The sequence below is a fragment of the Formica exsecta genome, unplaced genomic scaffold, assembly GCF_003651465.1.
Source record: "Formica exsecta isolate Colony F162 unplaced genomic scaffold, ASM365146v1 scaffold466, whole genome shotgun sequence".
In the NCBI taxonomy this organism is placed as follows: Eukaryota; Metazoa; Arthropoda; class Insecta; order Hymenoptera; family Formicidae; genus Formica; species Formica exsecta.
In genome coordinates this window covers 87,482-103,731 of record NW_021851896.1, presented here as the reverse complement: position 1 = coordinate 103,731, position 16,250 = coordinate 87,482, and the positions used below count along the sequence as shown (strand labels likewise).

The following is a 16,250-nucleotide window of genomic DNA, read 5'->3' as shown; positions in this document are numbered from 1 at the left end:
TATATATATATATATGTGTGTGTGTGTGTGTGTGAAATAAGAATATATAATAGAAAGATAAACCAAGAAAAGAATAGTTTTTAATTTTATACTCAATCGATTGTATAAAAGATAAAAATTATTATGTAAATTAATGAAAATGTTAATTTATAAATTTGATTTAGATTCTGGGAAATCACAGTGTACAACGAGATACATTGGAAGTATAATATCACAGTGTACTGCATCTTCCCGACCGAACTGAGAAGCAATGAGTATTATGTTACCTTGTACATCCATTGGATGTACTTCTTCGTGTACTACATGCTCCCGTTTATCGCGCTAGTGATTTTTAACATGGCCATTTATCAACGGGTGAGTAACGTGAGTGAAATCTAACATCGCCATAATTTCGAAATCGCGGATTATCTTGCTAAAATAAATATTGTATTGTCCAATAATATTTTACACAAAATAATATATCTCGTAAAAATAATATTTTATTGGGTTGAACGGAAAGTTCGTGCCGTTTTTTTCGGTCTTCATCTCTTAGTAAAAAACGGAACGAACTTTGCGTTCAACCCAATAGTTTGTTCCATAGGTTTTCGAATAACCGTCAATAGCCGAAAAAACACTTTTCGGTACATTTGAAATTGGTTATAAACTGGTTTATTTCAAAACCTATGGAGTGCCGTTTTTTCGGTCTTCACCTCTTAGTAAAAGACGGAACGAACTTTCCGTTCAACCCAATATTTTAAACGTGCACAAACTTTATTCTTAATATAATTTATTACGAATATAAATTACATGATAATAAACTTCTTACGCGAAACAATATATAACGCGGCAAGAAAAGATCAAAGAGATAGTTACCATTATTGCAAAAACGTCATTATATCTATAATCGTCAAATTCTGAATCAGAGACAATAAAAAACATTGACAAAATTCAAAATACGTGGCAGAGCCAGGGATTAAAGGCGAAATATCGAACAGTGTATCAGCGACAGCGAGCTTTTCCCAATGGAACTAATATTTTCCAGCTACCGTTCCGTTTTATTAAAACTTCTTTTTAAAATTTGTACCGATGGAGAAGGGAGAAAAAGAGAGGAAGGATAGCTATGTCGATACCGCAATAACTTTGTCGCGTAACGGGCCGTTTATAAAATGATATAAAAATACGAATAATATGCACACAGTGGTCTCGAAACCAATAAAGTTACTCAGAGCGTGTATAAGTTTTTTTTTGTGTGTGATACACATATTTTTAGAATTCAAGAACACGTATAAGGGCAACGAAATTCACAAACAGTTGCTCTGACACGTGCCACTTGTACAAACCGCATGACTACAGTTGCAGACACAAGCAATATCATCCTCCTACGATGAAATACGGGAGACAACCACAAATTAGCGTGCAAATAAAATATTACAAAATAATTTCTGTGCTGTAAATTTTTATAAAAATAATATAAAAGTATAATCAAATTAAAATTAATAATAAAAAATCCGAGAGAAAATAATATATTTAATATATTTAATACATTACAAATTAATAAATTAATATATAAAGATTATATTTTTGCCTGAATAATCTATAAGATAAGAACATTTTCTTGTAAAGTAGATGATTTGCATTTTCAAACAATACCAAGACATAGATATAATATCATCGCGATAAGATTTAACCGCGGAGTCGAATTAGATTCATACAACCCTCGGGGGTCTGAAATTACAAAGTGGCGGTTGTCGAAGGACAACAATTTCCCTTGGCTTTCCCTTATCGCGAAACTTTAGCGTCCGCACTCTATCCTTAATTCCGGGATCAGGATGTGATTTTCGGTGGCATATTCTTCGAAACTTTCGATGACTTTTCACACAAACGAACGAAAGGCGTAACGTCAATGAGAATATTCATACGAAAATCGAAAGCAGCCGCCTAATCTCGGCTCGAAATTCTTATTTTCTGTCGAAATTGAGTGAGTGCTTGTGTCTTTTTTACATTAAAAAAGAACTTTTTTAACGCGTATAAATAAAAATATCAGTGCATATATTTTCTTATATTTACATATTATGGAATTATTTAATAAACTTTTTTAATAATTCATTATTATTGCGATGATTCTTTGCACAGTTCAAAATTAACTTTTTATAAGTGCCAAAAGAGAGATAACTGATGTAAGAACAGACAATAGTCTGTTACATGGACAATGTAACTCTCAAATGTGACCTTATCGGAGAACAAAAAGCAAAAATAATTGCATGCGACACAGCTAAAGACATTTGCTCTGCTTTTATTTGTACGATCCAACATTTGCAACGAGCTGTAATATTTGTGTTTCGACTGTATATCTAATTTGTTAATAATTCTATTAACAATTTGTCGCACGCTGCGCACGAAGAGCGTATTCACCAAGTGAACCGGATGCGGTAATCCGAAGTAACGCGCGACAATTTGGCGACACGCGACGCGCATAATAATCTACCGCGAGCGACGTGAAGTCTTAACGATAATTAGCTCTGCCACTTTCTCGTAATTGTTTTAGCAGACGAGCACGTACTTGCCCTTGTGCTCCAGAAGCTGAAGCCGCAAAATCAGAAAAATGCCGCAACTAAAATAAAAATAGAGCTTAAAATAAATTAATAGATTCATGAAGTAAAATTGCGAGTTTTCAACATCCGAGTTTTTAAAGTTTAAAAATATGATAAATTGATTTCCCATATATTGTTTTCTATTTTTTTTTTCTATTTTAATTCTGCCTACGAGATTAATTAATTATTTTTTCTTTTTTTAATAAAAATTAAGATTTTACGATAAACGTATATCATTCTACAACAATATAGAATATATCTAATTTACTTGAATCTATTGTATTATTATATACAAATTACCATTAACTCTTTGTGAACTATATTAAGCTTTCACGCACAGCTTCCCAATTAGTTCAAATTATGTTTAATGTATCGAAATACATTAAGAACAAATAATATATTAAGATCTATAAATATACATTCCATTACCTCGTGCGCGCAAAAAAAAAAAACAAAAAAACAAAACATGCGTTTTAATCCATAAGTTAATCGTGATATAAGCGATACTGTTTTAAAACAACTATAATATAAACCCTTATATTGACAGTTTTTTTATTTGTTTCGTCATCATATCTATTGTAAGATAAACGAGGCTTTTATTTTATTTTTTAAAAACTAGCGCAAATCACTGATATTCCAAAGATTAATCATTCTCATAAACGAAAGATTCTCAAATATTCTTCTTTCGTTCCGCTTCATTTAATCGCAAGTGAAATATAGTAGCTTATCTGGCATTTATTCAGTGCTTTTTTACGCATTTACAAACACTGCGTAGGCAAATATGAAAGCCATGAAATATTCAAGGCAAAGAATGTAAAATATATAATGGATATCAAGTGCGGAAGTACTTAATTTTGCACGCGAATCGCAAACGTCCTTCCTTTTGACATTGTTTGCTTTTTGCACAAGACTCAGATATTATTGCACAGAGAGCTCGATGTAGAGCAACATTCCGTCAATCGCGAGTACTGGTCGTTTTTATAGAGAGAAAGAAACAAACACACACATTTTCAAAACACACAGATTTTCATGTCAATACCAGAAATTCTAAGATTTCTGTTCAGACAAAACATTGTTAATATTTTATAATAATCTTACGTTATAAAAATATTTTGCGGATAATAATGTAGAGTTATATAATCTAATTGTAAAAACCAAACATTATGATCTTAAGATTCAAATATCGATAGATTAACTATATGAACGTATAAATATAATTGAAACAAGCAAATTAAATATTGTCAATTGCTTATATTTTGAAAACGATTATAATATCTCGATATTATTATTACATAAAAATCATTTAAAGCTTGCGATTAAAATTGAAGGCGAATGAAGTTAAATATCTCATATAGGGCTATACATACTTTACCGTATTAATTTAAAATCAGACAAATAATTTTGTCGGTAATATTTTTAAAATATTTTCTATAGAGAAAGAGAAAGAGAGAAAGTTTGTTATGTAAACATCTAATACTAGAGTTTTGCAATCAGAGTTTTTTTTAGATATTTAACAATGTAATTTCTCTCTCTCTCTCTCTTTCTCTCTCTCTCTCTCTCTCTCTCTCTCCCTCTCTCTCTCTCTCAATCTAGAAATTAACAAATATCTTCAAAATACCGAGATGGTTTTGCATTGAAAATTTCACGGCAATTTTCCAAAGCTAAATGCAAAAAAAAAAGAATTCGATTTTTCACAGACTTCTCATCACGAAATACGACTTCGCTGAAGAGTGATCGTAAATCCGAAAAAAAACAGGTCAGACACAGTTTAAAGCTACGCCGGGGATTGCTGCAAACACAATGTCATATAATTTCGTCATATAAAAATGAACAGCAACTTTAATATGTCTGGGAAGCTGTTGCCATTTTTTTACGTTGCGACAAGAGAACTGTTAGAACTATAATTTTAATACACCAAGCCTTTCGCGACTCATTTCTGTCTCTCAATTTCCTCGCTTTGAGAAATTTGTTAACTTCATAAATAACTGATCTAAAAAATAATTATATCGATTGTAATTTGTTATAAATTTTGCTAATTCAAGAATTATTTAAGATTTATGATCATAAGATCTTTAAAATTCTAAAAACAAACTTTTTTCTTGATTTATGTAAACTTAGTAAATTATTTTTTATTAAAAATTGAAATAAGTTTAAATATTTAATACAATTCATTGTAAATATATTTATTAATCTATCTTTGTTTTTCTAATTTTTCCCTTTTTTCTCTAACTTTTCTCCTGAAATTGACAATATTTAGAAAATACAAATATTGATATACTTAATGTAATTTTAATTCATTCATTTGCATGGTTGTCGTGTTTCTTTGCTTCCCATTTTTTGACAGTCTGTTTCTCGCACAAAAAATTGCATTGTTTCGCATCTTGACGAAATAAGAACTCGCTCATTAGCCTTTCATCGGCCCTGTAATTAGTTGTGTTCTTTCAAAAGCACCGGTTAATCTTTTTTTTCACGTTCGTAATTTATTATGAAATCTTTTATTTATCACTTGTGTATTATAGCATTAAATGACACTTGACAAAATTTAATGTCAAAAAATTGGCTCGCCAAAATGTCTCATAAATCTTTTAATACCGCAATTCCGTATTATTATCAATCTCATTGAATGAGCAAATATACCGTAATTTTCGTTACAGAATTACCATTAACAATTATTAAATATTTATTTCTCTTTCTTTATTTTATCATATAAAAGACAATAAAATATTTATTATCAAAGCAAGATATAAATACCAAAATAGATAGTTTTTTCATACATATAATATTAATAAATGAATATTATATCACGAAATAAGATGTATTAGATCATGCGATAGAAATATAAAGCTTATTTATTAATTAGCTTACTCAAATTGTTTATCTTGGAAATGAGAAACGTATTAAAATTAGTCTTGTTATATTTTATCTTCTGGAAATTTATAATCAAATATAATTTAAATTGAAATTAATTTAGTAACTAAATAAATTATTCAATTAACATTTATCACATTAAATGTCCTTTTTTCATTAATTTTTCCCACTTTTAACTTATAAAAATATTTTCTATTACATACGCGAAAAATTCTAAAAAGTATACGATAAGAGATTAAATCTGACATAAAATATTCTTCAAAAAATCCATAAGCCACAGTTATAGAATTCATGCAAATTTAATTAAAAACATTAAATAGAGCTAGATTTTTCGAACTTGCGCAGCCATTAAGATTATGTTTCTCTTTGAGTAATTTTTTAAATAATTAACCTTTTATATAATAATATATGTGTATGTATCGGTAGTATTTTATATATTATGTGACTGTAAAAGAGGCAAACCACAAAATAACAAATTGGAAAAATATGCAAATTTATGCAATCATAGAATCAACCATGCGAATCGCAATGTAATATTTTTTCACTTTAAAAATATATACACAAAAAAATAAAAAAAAAATATCTTTTCTGACAAAAATACGTTTTATGTTTCAAAAATATATTTTATTTATCTGATAATATAATTTTATTGATTGTGCCATGTATAATGTGCAGAATTTCTTCCATCTAAAAAAAAAACAGAAAAGAGAAACTTATTTCTTTTTGTTCGAGAAAATGTATCAATATATCTCTCGTAATATATTTTTGAGCTTGCATCTTCATTTTTCAGGTCAGAAAAGCAAACAGAGACTTGCAACAGCTGTCACGTCACCAACGTAGCGAGATCGGCCTGGCGACAATGCTCCTGTGCGTGGTAGTGGTGTTTTTGATCTGCAACATTTTACCCCTAATCTCGAACGCGCACGAAACGTTTATCGCGGATCCGCCACATTGGATGGTGCAATTTGGCAACTTGCTAGTGACCATCAACAGCAGCATCAACTTCATCATCTATGTGATCTTCGGGCGGAAATTCAAGAAGATATTCCTTAAACTTTTCTGTTCGTCTAGGCTGTTCGTACCTGGACGGGACAGTCCAGAGTTTCAGACGTACGACGAGTCGGTCATCACCAATACGACGAACATCGAGCTGAGAAACTCGGTCAGGCATGGTCATCTCAATCGCGCCAACACTATCAGCTGGAACAACAACATACATGTGTCCAATGGCAGCACCAGACAAAGCCTCAAGAGCGGTAGACCGGCTAGTCCAGGTTCCTGCGTCTATTATCCCAGGACTCCAGCGAGAAGCCCTAGTCAAATGTCGAGAACGTCGAACGGTCGAAACAGCTGGAACAAGAGGGAGAATGACGATTCTACGCTATAATAGACATCATTATTTCTCGCGTTTATTATCCAGTTAGCTCAATGTTTTAGTCAAATTTCAAGAACTTTCACTGGTCAGAAGTAGTGAAAAGAAAAAGCAAATGGTAATTCTAATGAACAATAAATATGGATAAACCATATTAAAATTGGAAAGATATAAAGACAGCTTTTCACTATCTTTTATATCTGTTGCTGAAATGAACTCAGTTTAGTGTCTTAATTTGTCGAGGATTTTACTTAGTCAGAACTGATGAAACAAAAAAAATGACAGTACGGTGTTGTAATCTATCATATATACAATTGTTCGCCATATTTTCCGGTTTATTATTTAATTAATAATTCAGTTACAAGTCCTATTAAAATATCGAAGAAGTCAAAAAGAATTATAGCGATATATAAATAATCAGTTTGCTACTCGATATTTTCTCTGCGTTATTTATTGTTAAGATTATCTAGTCAAAATTTGCAGCAAGAAGAGATCTGGAAAAATGAAACAATTGATAGATAAATGATGACTATTTTTCTTCAAAATAGACAACAATTCGGTTATTCTTTATTTTATTATCCAATCAGGAATCTTAGGTGGATATTAAGAAAATTTGCAAGCTAAAAAAGATAGAATAAAAATAATCCATTTATCAGCGAACAGTCAATATATATAAAAATATATATATTCGTCTTAGCAGTTAGATGGAACGTCCAATTATCAAAACGGATGAAACGATAAAAACGAGATGGGAATTCCGAGGTACGGTGGACAGTTGATATTATTCCCTCGGGAACAGTGCGGACCAATCCTCCTGCTCATGTTCGAACGCTGTAATCCCACAGGATGGCACAACTTCGATATAAGAAAAAGGATCGTTAAGAATAACAGTCTTTTATCGCGCGGGAGAGCTTAGAAAAAGGACTTCTTGCAATGATGACCTTTCAAGTAATCTCGTATAAGTTTCATATTGCTTAAGACGATTTAATCGAACGAAAGAAACTAATACTGTAAGTCTTGACGCAGCGTTCTAATAGTACTTTAAAAAGACATTTGACTGAATTACGCTAAATAATTATACTCGGGCGTAATGCTTCCGTTGTTCGCAATCATGAGTTTTTTTTTCCATTAGAAGCATGTAGCGCGACATCAACCTTTAATAGATGAAACAATAGATTTCTCTACTTTGTGATAAAAAATTGGCATTACATAATAAATATACAAAGCAAACAATGATATCAAAATTGAATTTTTAAAAGGTATGTTCTAAATTTTACTTAAATAGTATATTTTGTAAATGGGAAATGGTATCTTGACATCTGTAAATAAGATAGATGTAACGAAAAACTTTCAAGATCGAGAGTTTAACTTCATTGGAAATGTATTAAACAAAAGAGAAGTTGAAAAGTAATTCGCTAACACGGATCGGCAAGGAAGTTTTGCGTTCTACCAACTTTCGGCGAGTTGATCACATACTTAGCTCTCCCGAGAAAATAAATCGGATTTCGTCGAAGTCAAAAGTACAGAAGTCAAGAATGCAACATTCCCTTGGGACATTTTTATAGAAAGGCTGTAGAAAATCCTGTGTGTCTCCTGCATTTTCTCTTGAACTATCGCTCTTCAAAATTTGCATACTGATCAGCCTCAAAAGATATTAGCTGACAAAGGAGAGTTTCCAGTTTCTATTAACATAAGATCAATAAAATAGCCACTGTGTTGACATCACTTTAAAGAGGCTTCGAAAATGTTTCTAGACATGGTACAAAGACTAAAAATACGTCACAAATTTTAAATCTTTCAATTACAATTTGAAGCTTGATATAATTTATAAAAGATATATCTTTTTCTTAAAAACTTTTTATAACAATCGATAAATATATAATAAAAGATAAATTCACAGAATTTCCTATATTTTTCAAAAACTTCCAATATTTTTCTAAATTTATCTTCACGGAGTGGAAGAGCAACACGATCATAATGTAAATATTTCCTTTTATTTAGGAATGCAAATTTTTAAAAGAAACAGGATAAGAATGAATGCACTAAAATGCCAAAGAAATATAGGAATACTATACTATTATAGACATTATTAAAAATATAAATGTTAGCTCTTCTAAGTTTCACAAACATAAAATGTAATATCCGCACTGAAAAATTAACATTCACCACACGCGAGCGGAAATAAATATATGTATATTGAAAAAAAATAAGAATTATTACAAAAATTAGATGTTAATATATATAAGAAAATTGTAAATATATATTTCTATTTATAAATTATCAAATAATATCCATATGCCGACTTTACCTTTTCTCTCCTGCTGTAAAAATTATTCACTTAGCACTTATATCAATGCTTTTTATTCGATAAGAGATACCAATAATATCAACTAGTAAAACAGATTGTCCAATTTGGCGTTTCTATCTAAGTAATCTAGTTCTTAAATAATTGTAAAATATATTGAAATTTATCTTAACAAACACGATTTCCTGATATAGACATATTATTACTAAAAGAAGAGAGGAAGGAGAAATTAGATTTAAGTACAGAGGGAAACAAAACGCTCTCGTAGTTATATGACAAAAGAGATTCACCATTCTAGTCATGGAATTTCTATCTAACTCGTCTAAATATATATACTCGTATACTTAATACATACGTACAATGAGACTGTATATATTATGTGAATCTATTGTCCTCCAAATATGCTGTTTATCCCACCGCTGTTTTGACATTCTTGTAAATACAATGTAGGAATCATCAAGTAACAATGAATAGCTGGGGAAAAAGCACTAATTCGATTCTAAAACTAAACGAGATGAAAGAGAAATTTGCACAACTAAAATTAATTCTACAATGTTTCCTAATTTCTGAATAAAAAATATGATTTTAAATGTCTTCTCTCTCTCTTGTTATTCTTTTTATTTAATAATACCCAATAAATAAAAATTTTTTAAAAAACTAATCCAAAACTAATACAGAAATTAAAATAAATTATTTATGAATTCCAAATTCTTTCATTGAATAAAATTATATAATTATTGAATTAGGGCTTTATACCAGCTAGCATTTTTCCATCACTGCTAAGGCATATCGGACAAATTGTTTCCATGTGTTATCACTAGTAATATTTTTTAATTTAATGCAGCTAGACATTAGTTTCGTCACTTATGTAAATTTACTTTTTCTCTACGACTCAAATGTACTTTAAATAAATTTTATTGTACATAAAATAAATTCAATCAATCAAAACACGAATTACAAATATTCAACCCATGATAACAAACAAATATACTACTTCATATGACAAAGGTATAGTTTTAATGTGAATAAATATTGTTACAGGAAGTTTCCATAGCTAGAATATATATTCTAAAATATCTCTATATCTGTAATCTCTTAAAATATTAAATAAGGCATGATGATAAAAAACAGCAAATTAAATTATACACGATTTTAAAAATATTAATTGAACAAGTAAAAGACGTGGTGGCATATAGCAATGAAATTTCAATATACTATTGAATATAGTATTCAATCATTAGTACACAATCTTGTCAATAGTTTCAAGGTTTCATTACTTTTTTTCTCTTTCCTATTTTATATTTTAGCAAAGAAGATTTATTAAATAACAGATGGTGGAACTGCTTTTTTCAATAAATGTGATTGTAAACTGTGATATGTATGCTGTATTGGTAATTAATGGTTACCTATGGCAACATATCACATCATTCATAGAGACAAGCACCAAGCAACAAACAAAAAAGATCTATAAAAGATCATTTAACTATTTATTTGAAGAATTTGGAGATATTATACGACACAATATATCGTATTACATAATATAACTACGATCTCATCCACGAGCTACGTCTTTTTGCTCGGTTTCAAGTAGAAGTACAAAGCGATCACTGCTAAACCAGCATACGTCGCCTTCGTCACCTGGAAAATTAATCAAACATTAAAAAATCCTCTTCAAGGTAAACGAAAGCTTTGTCGACGACGACTTTGAGGTTAAATCACTCACGTTCGCTCGACCATACATGGTCTGGCTATTCAAGTGTTTCGCTAAACCGGTAAGCTTCTCCTCGCCCTCAGCCATTTTTTCACGGTGGAGAATCCAATCGATCGCGAAAACTCTGGTCACAAAAGAACCGCAGGATGTCGTCAATTCGCGAATCCACTACGCTTCGACGACGATCACGATCATCTGCTAAACGCCATGAAACATATCGAAGGTGAATCGCGAGATATCGCGAGAAACTTCCTGTTTTTGAAAAGGATTTTGTTCGACGCCTGTGAAAAATTTTCTTTTAATTCTCAGGAATTTTATTTTGCAATATTCCTCAATATTTTTCAAGATTTTTAAATATATTCCACACACATATTATCATATATGTATCATAATTATTTATATATTTAATATATTTTTAATTCATACAAAAAATTTGTTTTCAAATTGCCTAGCAGTGATAACATTTATTTCTTCAAATTGTAAAAATCGTTCTTAATATAATTGTCATAAATTTTGATCTTTTTTTTCAGCTCTAAGAAATCTTGAATACATTTGAGAAAGACATTGCTAATATTGAGGATTCTTGATATGGGTAAGTACAACAATCATTATACTCAACTCGGCGAATTTTATCATTTAGTTTTATTTATTTTCTCATTTAGAACGCATAACTGAATACAACAATATTTCTTAACTTCTAATATACTTAAGACTATCGAGTTGTATTTAACCAAGAAATGTTAGTAATGTAATTTCATTTAAAAATTATGTTAAACATTAGAAATAATAGTATGATAAATGAAACTATATAATTCAGTACGTTTCATATTCTCATGCTCGGTTATTCGTAATTAAATAATAAACCTAAATTAGTCATATTTTAAAGAATCAAAAATTTCTGATAACTTAAACATAATCTGCCCGCGTTATAAATGTCAAAAAAATAGAAATAGAACTTATGTTCTGTTTGTACAAAAAGGAACATTAGTGTCGATCACAGATGTAAACTTAACGGTTAAGGTATAAACTTAATAAACAAAAGTTATACAAAGCTATTTGCAATGTGAACGCGTTTTAAGCATTTACATTCCATAACTTGCATTCTTCAACGCGTTGTTTTAAGTCGCGGTAAGTGACGATTAACATCTAGAACAAACGAAAGTATCAAATTAGTTAAGTATTCCACATTTATACATGTACACAAATTATTTCATAAATAACACATAATTATTGCTTCTTCAAGAAAAAATATAATGTATAAACCATCGTTTGTTTGTGATCTCAATGATTGAAATTGATTGAAAAATTTAGATATTAAAAATACTCACCCACATATCAAGCAGAATAGAACCGTCCAGGAACTCTTTTTTCTTGAAAGCATTATCTATTTCCTCGCGAGTGACTATCTTCAATTTATGCAATAATGACAATGCTGTTTGTAACGAGATTAAATGAATGGAGACAATGCGCTTATCGGAATCTCGAGGAACATTTAAAGGATAACTAAAATTATAAAAGCATATTTTTTAAAAAGTTATTTTAAAAGTCGAAATATAAATTCCAGCTTAAATGTGTGTGTGTGTGTGTAAAATATACTATATTTAAAATATTTCAAACTTACTGGTCAAGTCGTAAAAATTGTACTGGATGATCGGATCTTTGGATTTCTTTGAATGTAGCTTTTATATTCATTGCTTCTAATATAGCCATCAGACGAGAGCATAATTTGAGATTCGTAAAAATTTCCACAAATTCGTGTGTCAATATCCAACCTTCCCCTTCTATGTGAAACACAAATGTCGCGTTTTTAACTGAATCTGAAAAAAATAAAATGATTTTATATATACAATACCAAGATAAATAACAGTTCAATTCACTGAATGTCCAATAATATCATACATACCAATTTTCTGAAACACAAAAGAGGTATCAAAAAAAAAGTCACTGTTCGCATTTTTATATTCAGTGGATTTTTGTTTCTCAATGTAAGATGGATTCTTCCAGAAATTCTTGTACATATCCAACGGTTTTTCTTTGTCGTTCCGTTGGAAAATATAACTTAAATCAATCATTCCATTCATATTTTGGGTTACAGGTTCTCTATTATTATTACAATTCCAGTCTTTATGAGATGAAAAATTAACCAATTTGCTAAATATAGGCTTTTCATTAGGATTTTGTAAAGAAGCGCCGTTTCGGAATTGCGAGTTAATCCAATGTTCTGGAATCTCGATTTGTTTCCAAGTTTGAGGGGAGACGATTCGCTCGTTTTGTTGATGATAATTCGGTTTGCTGCTTATAATCGGAGGCGAGTCTTGCAATGTATAATCGGTTGGTGGTCGAATGACATAGCCTTCGTTAATGTGTGAGCTATCATGCTTCGAATACAAGGTAGCGATATCATTCGCAGATTGCGAAGACAATTCCTTATTACTACAATGTTTTTTGAGAGTCATGTTACCATCATTTTTAAAATTGCTATTGCAAGAGCTATGTTTCATATCTGCATCCGTTTGCTTCTTCTGCGTATTATACATTACCGGACCGGCTTCGTAGACAATTCTAGGAGTGTAATTTTCAGCGCTATTGACGTTAACGTGTTCCGCAACCGTAAAGCCATTGCTCGCCGCGTGAATGTTCATAGCTTCCATTTTCAAAGAATGATCATGTAAATTTTTAACGGATAGATATGATGCAGAATTCGTATCATAATTGTTCGCTATCCGCTCATTCTGTTTCTCCGGCATGTCATTAACTATAGAAAACTTGAAGGGATTCGTCTCCTTGAATATGTTGGCCCACTCGCTATTCACAGTACTGAAGAAACTTGAAGAATTACGACTGTTATTAGAGCCAGCGTTCATCGGTATCATTGGAGATACTGGCTTCGTCGCAGAAGAGTTTTCATTGCCCTGATCGACGTTCGGGAAAAAAACATTGGCCGTGACCGATGATGGTCCGCAATTGTTAAACATGGAACGTGCAGAAGTTGGAGTTACTGGAGACGGTATTTGGACATGAGGATTGAATCCGTCAGGTTGGTGCCAATTGCTTGTAAAAGTATAACCGTTTGAACAGTAAGCGGAAAATATGTTGTGAGTCTGTGGTGGTTTGTCATCATTGAACGGATTCGATAGCGATAAATTACTCATGCTCGCAAGCTTCCGATTCACAAAACTTTCGGCATTCGGATTAATCGGCGTTTTTTCCGCCAAGCCGACTTTATCCGGCGTCGTTTCTCTTGCGAGATTAAGCGATAAATTACTCATACCCGCAAGCTTCTGATTCACGAAACTTTCGGTATTCGAATTAATCGGAGTTTTTTCTGCCAAGCCAATTTTATCCGGCGTCGTTTCTCTTGCGAGATTAAGCGATAAATTGTTCATGCCCGCAAGCTTCCGATTCACGAAACTTTCGGTATTCGAATTAATCGGCATTTTTTCCGCCAAGCCGACTTTATCCGGCATCGTTTCTCTTGCGAGATTGAGCGACGTTGATGACGTGCTGACCGTAGACTGATCGTTGTCCGGTATCAGTCTCTTTTCGAAGCTTTTGAGAAACTTATTGAAATGATGCTGGATTGTCATGTGATTTTCAAATATGTTTCTATTGAGCGGCGAACATTCCATTATATCATATAAAATCTGGGTCAAATTGATGATCAACTGCACATTCTCATTCCAAATCTTCGTAAATATCTGCTTCGCTATGTCGTTAGGAATAATATTGTCGTTCACGAATTGTTGGTCACTCAAGAATGGATTCGTAATCACTTCTGCATTACTGTAGCTTGTCTTCACATTCGATGTATTTCCGAAGGAATATATATCGCTAACAGTTCTCGGTGACATGCTAGATAGACTGGGTTTTTCGCTGAGAGGTGCAAAACCCGGCGGTGGCCTCACCGAATGTTGCTCAAGGCTATCGCGACACAGATGAGTCGGTTTTGATGAGACCAAAGGTACCTTCTCGTGCATCTCCTCGGTGGATGTTGCTATGCAGCGGCTATCAGACATTAGGCTCTCTTCCCCGAAACAATACGTCGGTAATTGATTCGAATTGTTTACTACATACTTCATTATGCTCGCCATGTCGACGGCATCACCCTGAGTGACGAAAACAAAAGAAAAAAGATAAGATAAAGTAATACGAATAACAAAACTTTTGTAGAGATTAAATAATATTTGAGTAAAAGCTCGATAAGATTATAAAAGCAAACTTGAAGTAATATCGAATAATATTTAACCGAGGCACAAGAATTGGGGAAAAATTATCACTTTATGTGATCGTAGTGTTTTTGTGCTGATTGGTATAATAATTTCACACATATTTTGGTACATTCCAATATATCTTTATTACATATTGTATTATTATACTTTATGTATACACTACACATAACATAAGGTTCAAATTTTTCCCAAAATTCAACTAAATTAACATCTTAATATGCATTACATAGCTGTGAAATGTGATTATAAAATATATATATATATATATATATTAATAATCCGATTATAAAAATTGTGTATTTTTTTATCAAATATAATATTCCTCTATATTTATACATCACTTAAACAATTATTAAATAGTTGTGAAATATTCTGATCAATACAATGACAAATCACACTGTCTTTATCTTAATCTAAAAAAAAAGAAAAGAAGAATTATATATGGTCATCGCATGATATAAAATGTTTCCTCGAAATACAATTTTATTAAATTCTTTCAGATTCATCATCTGAAATTTCGATCGGCTCTGTATATCTAAACTGTAAAAGAGGCTCTACATAACCGTCCCAATCGCTCTCATCGGATTCCATATCGCAATCATTTAACACTGGCGGAGAAAGTGTTTTCTCAGACAGGCTTATATCGTTACTCGATTTGCATTTCACACGATCCACCACCAACTCGTCGACCAATTCGCTTCCTTCCTTGTTGTAGCTTTTATCACTCGCCACACTTTCTTGGTTACTCAGATCATCGGAATCCAATTCGATAACGCTCGTCGCATTTTCTACGTTTTTCAACACCAGTTCCAACATCTTCGAAGTGCGTGATGCTTTAACTGTCACATTCGGCTGTTTTGAATCGTCAACGTTAGAAGCAATCGCATCAATTTTCACCAATTGATCCTGCTTGAAATCATCCACATTTAAAGAAGCAAGAGAATCATTTTCCGAAGACAAAAGACCTCTAGTTTCTTTGGAGTTGCAATCTAACGAAAAATCACTCGAGGATGTGGACGAAAGTTTCGAAAAGTTGCGTAGCTTGGTAAAACGCATGCTATTTTGGTTCTTGAAGTCCTCACGTTGTTCATCATCTGACGAGATCATGCTACCAGTAGTGCTACTGCTGTGACTACAGGAAGATGATTGAATTTGCTCGCTGCTTGGAGAATTCCTTGTATTAAGGAAGTCCATC

At 31.7% G+C, this 16,250-nt stretch overlaps 2 protein-coding genes and 1 long non-coding RNA gene across 7 annotated transcripts in view; 1 reads left to right on the top strand and 2 right to left on the bottom strand.

Moving 5' to 3' along the window:
* LOC115241082 (FMRFamide receptor) overlaps positions 1–10,057 on the top strand; it is a 67,082-nt gene extending 57,025 nt beyond the window's left edge. For 3 of the 5 annotated variants that reach the window (XM_029816636.1, XM_029816635.1, XM_029816637.1), the window contains exons 5-6: positions 165–363; positions 6,229–10,057. In XM_029816636.1, coding sequence (XP_029672496.1) covers positions 165–363; positions 6,229–6,825 — 796 coding nt within the window. In that variant the 3' untranslated portion in view covers positions 6,826–10,057. The remainder of the gene's footprint in view (positions 1–164; positions 364–6,228) is intronic. The other 2 variants (XR_003884860.1, XM_029816638.1) reach the window with 2 other exon arrangements.
* A 425-nt stretch (positions 10,058–10,482) lies between these two features.
* On the bottom strand, positions 10,483–11,064 carry LOC115241083. The gene is made up of 2 exons (XR_003884861.1): positions 10,839–11,064; positions 10,483–10,753 (listed from the first exon to the last, which is right to left on the bottom strand). It is a non-coding gene; the product is annotated as an uncharacterized LOC115241083 (long non-coding RNA).
* Positions 11,065–11,450: 386 nt separating this feature from the next.
* The window catches only part of LOC115241096, a 12,300-nt gene continuing 7,500 nt past the window's right edge, over positions 11,451–16,250 (bottom strand). Inside the window, exons 7-10 of the mRNA XM_029816655.1 lie at positions 12,730–14,932; positions 12,448–12,643; positions 12,155–12,329; positions 11,451–11,972 (exon numbers count right to left, since the gene is read on the bottom strand). Coding sequence (XP_029672515.1) covers positions 11,901–11,972; positions 12,155–12,329; positions 12,448–12,643; positions 12,730–14,932 — 2,646 coding nt within the window. The 3' untranslated portion in view covers positions 11,451–11,900. The remainder of the gene's footprint in view (positions 11,973–12,154; positions 12,330–12,447; positions 12,644–12,729; positions 14,933–16,250) is intronic.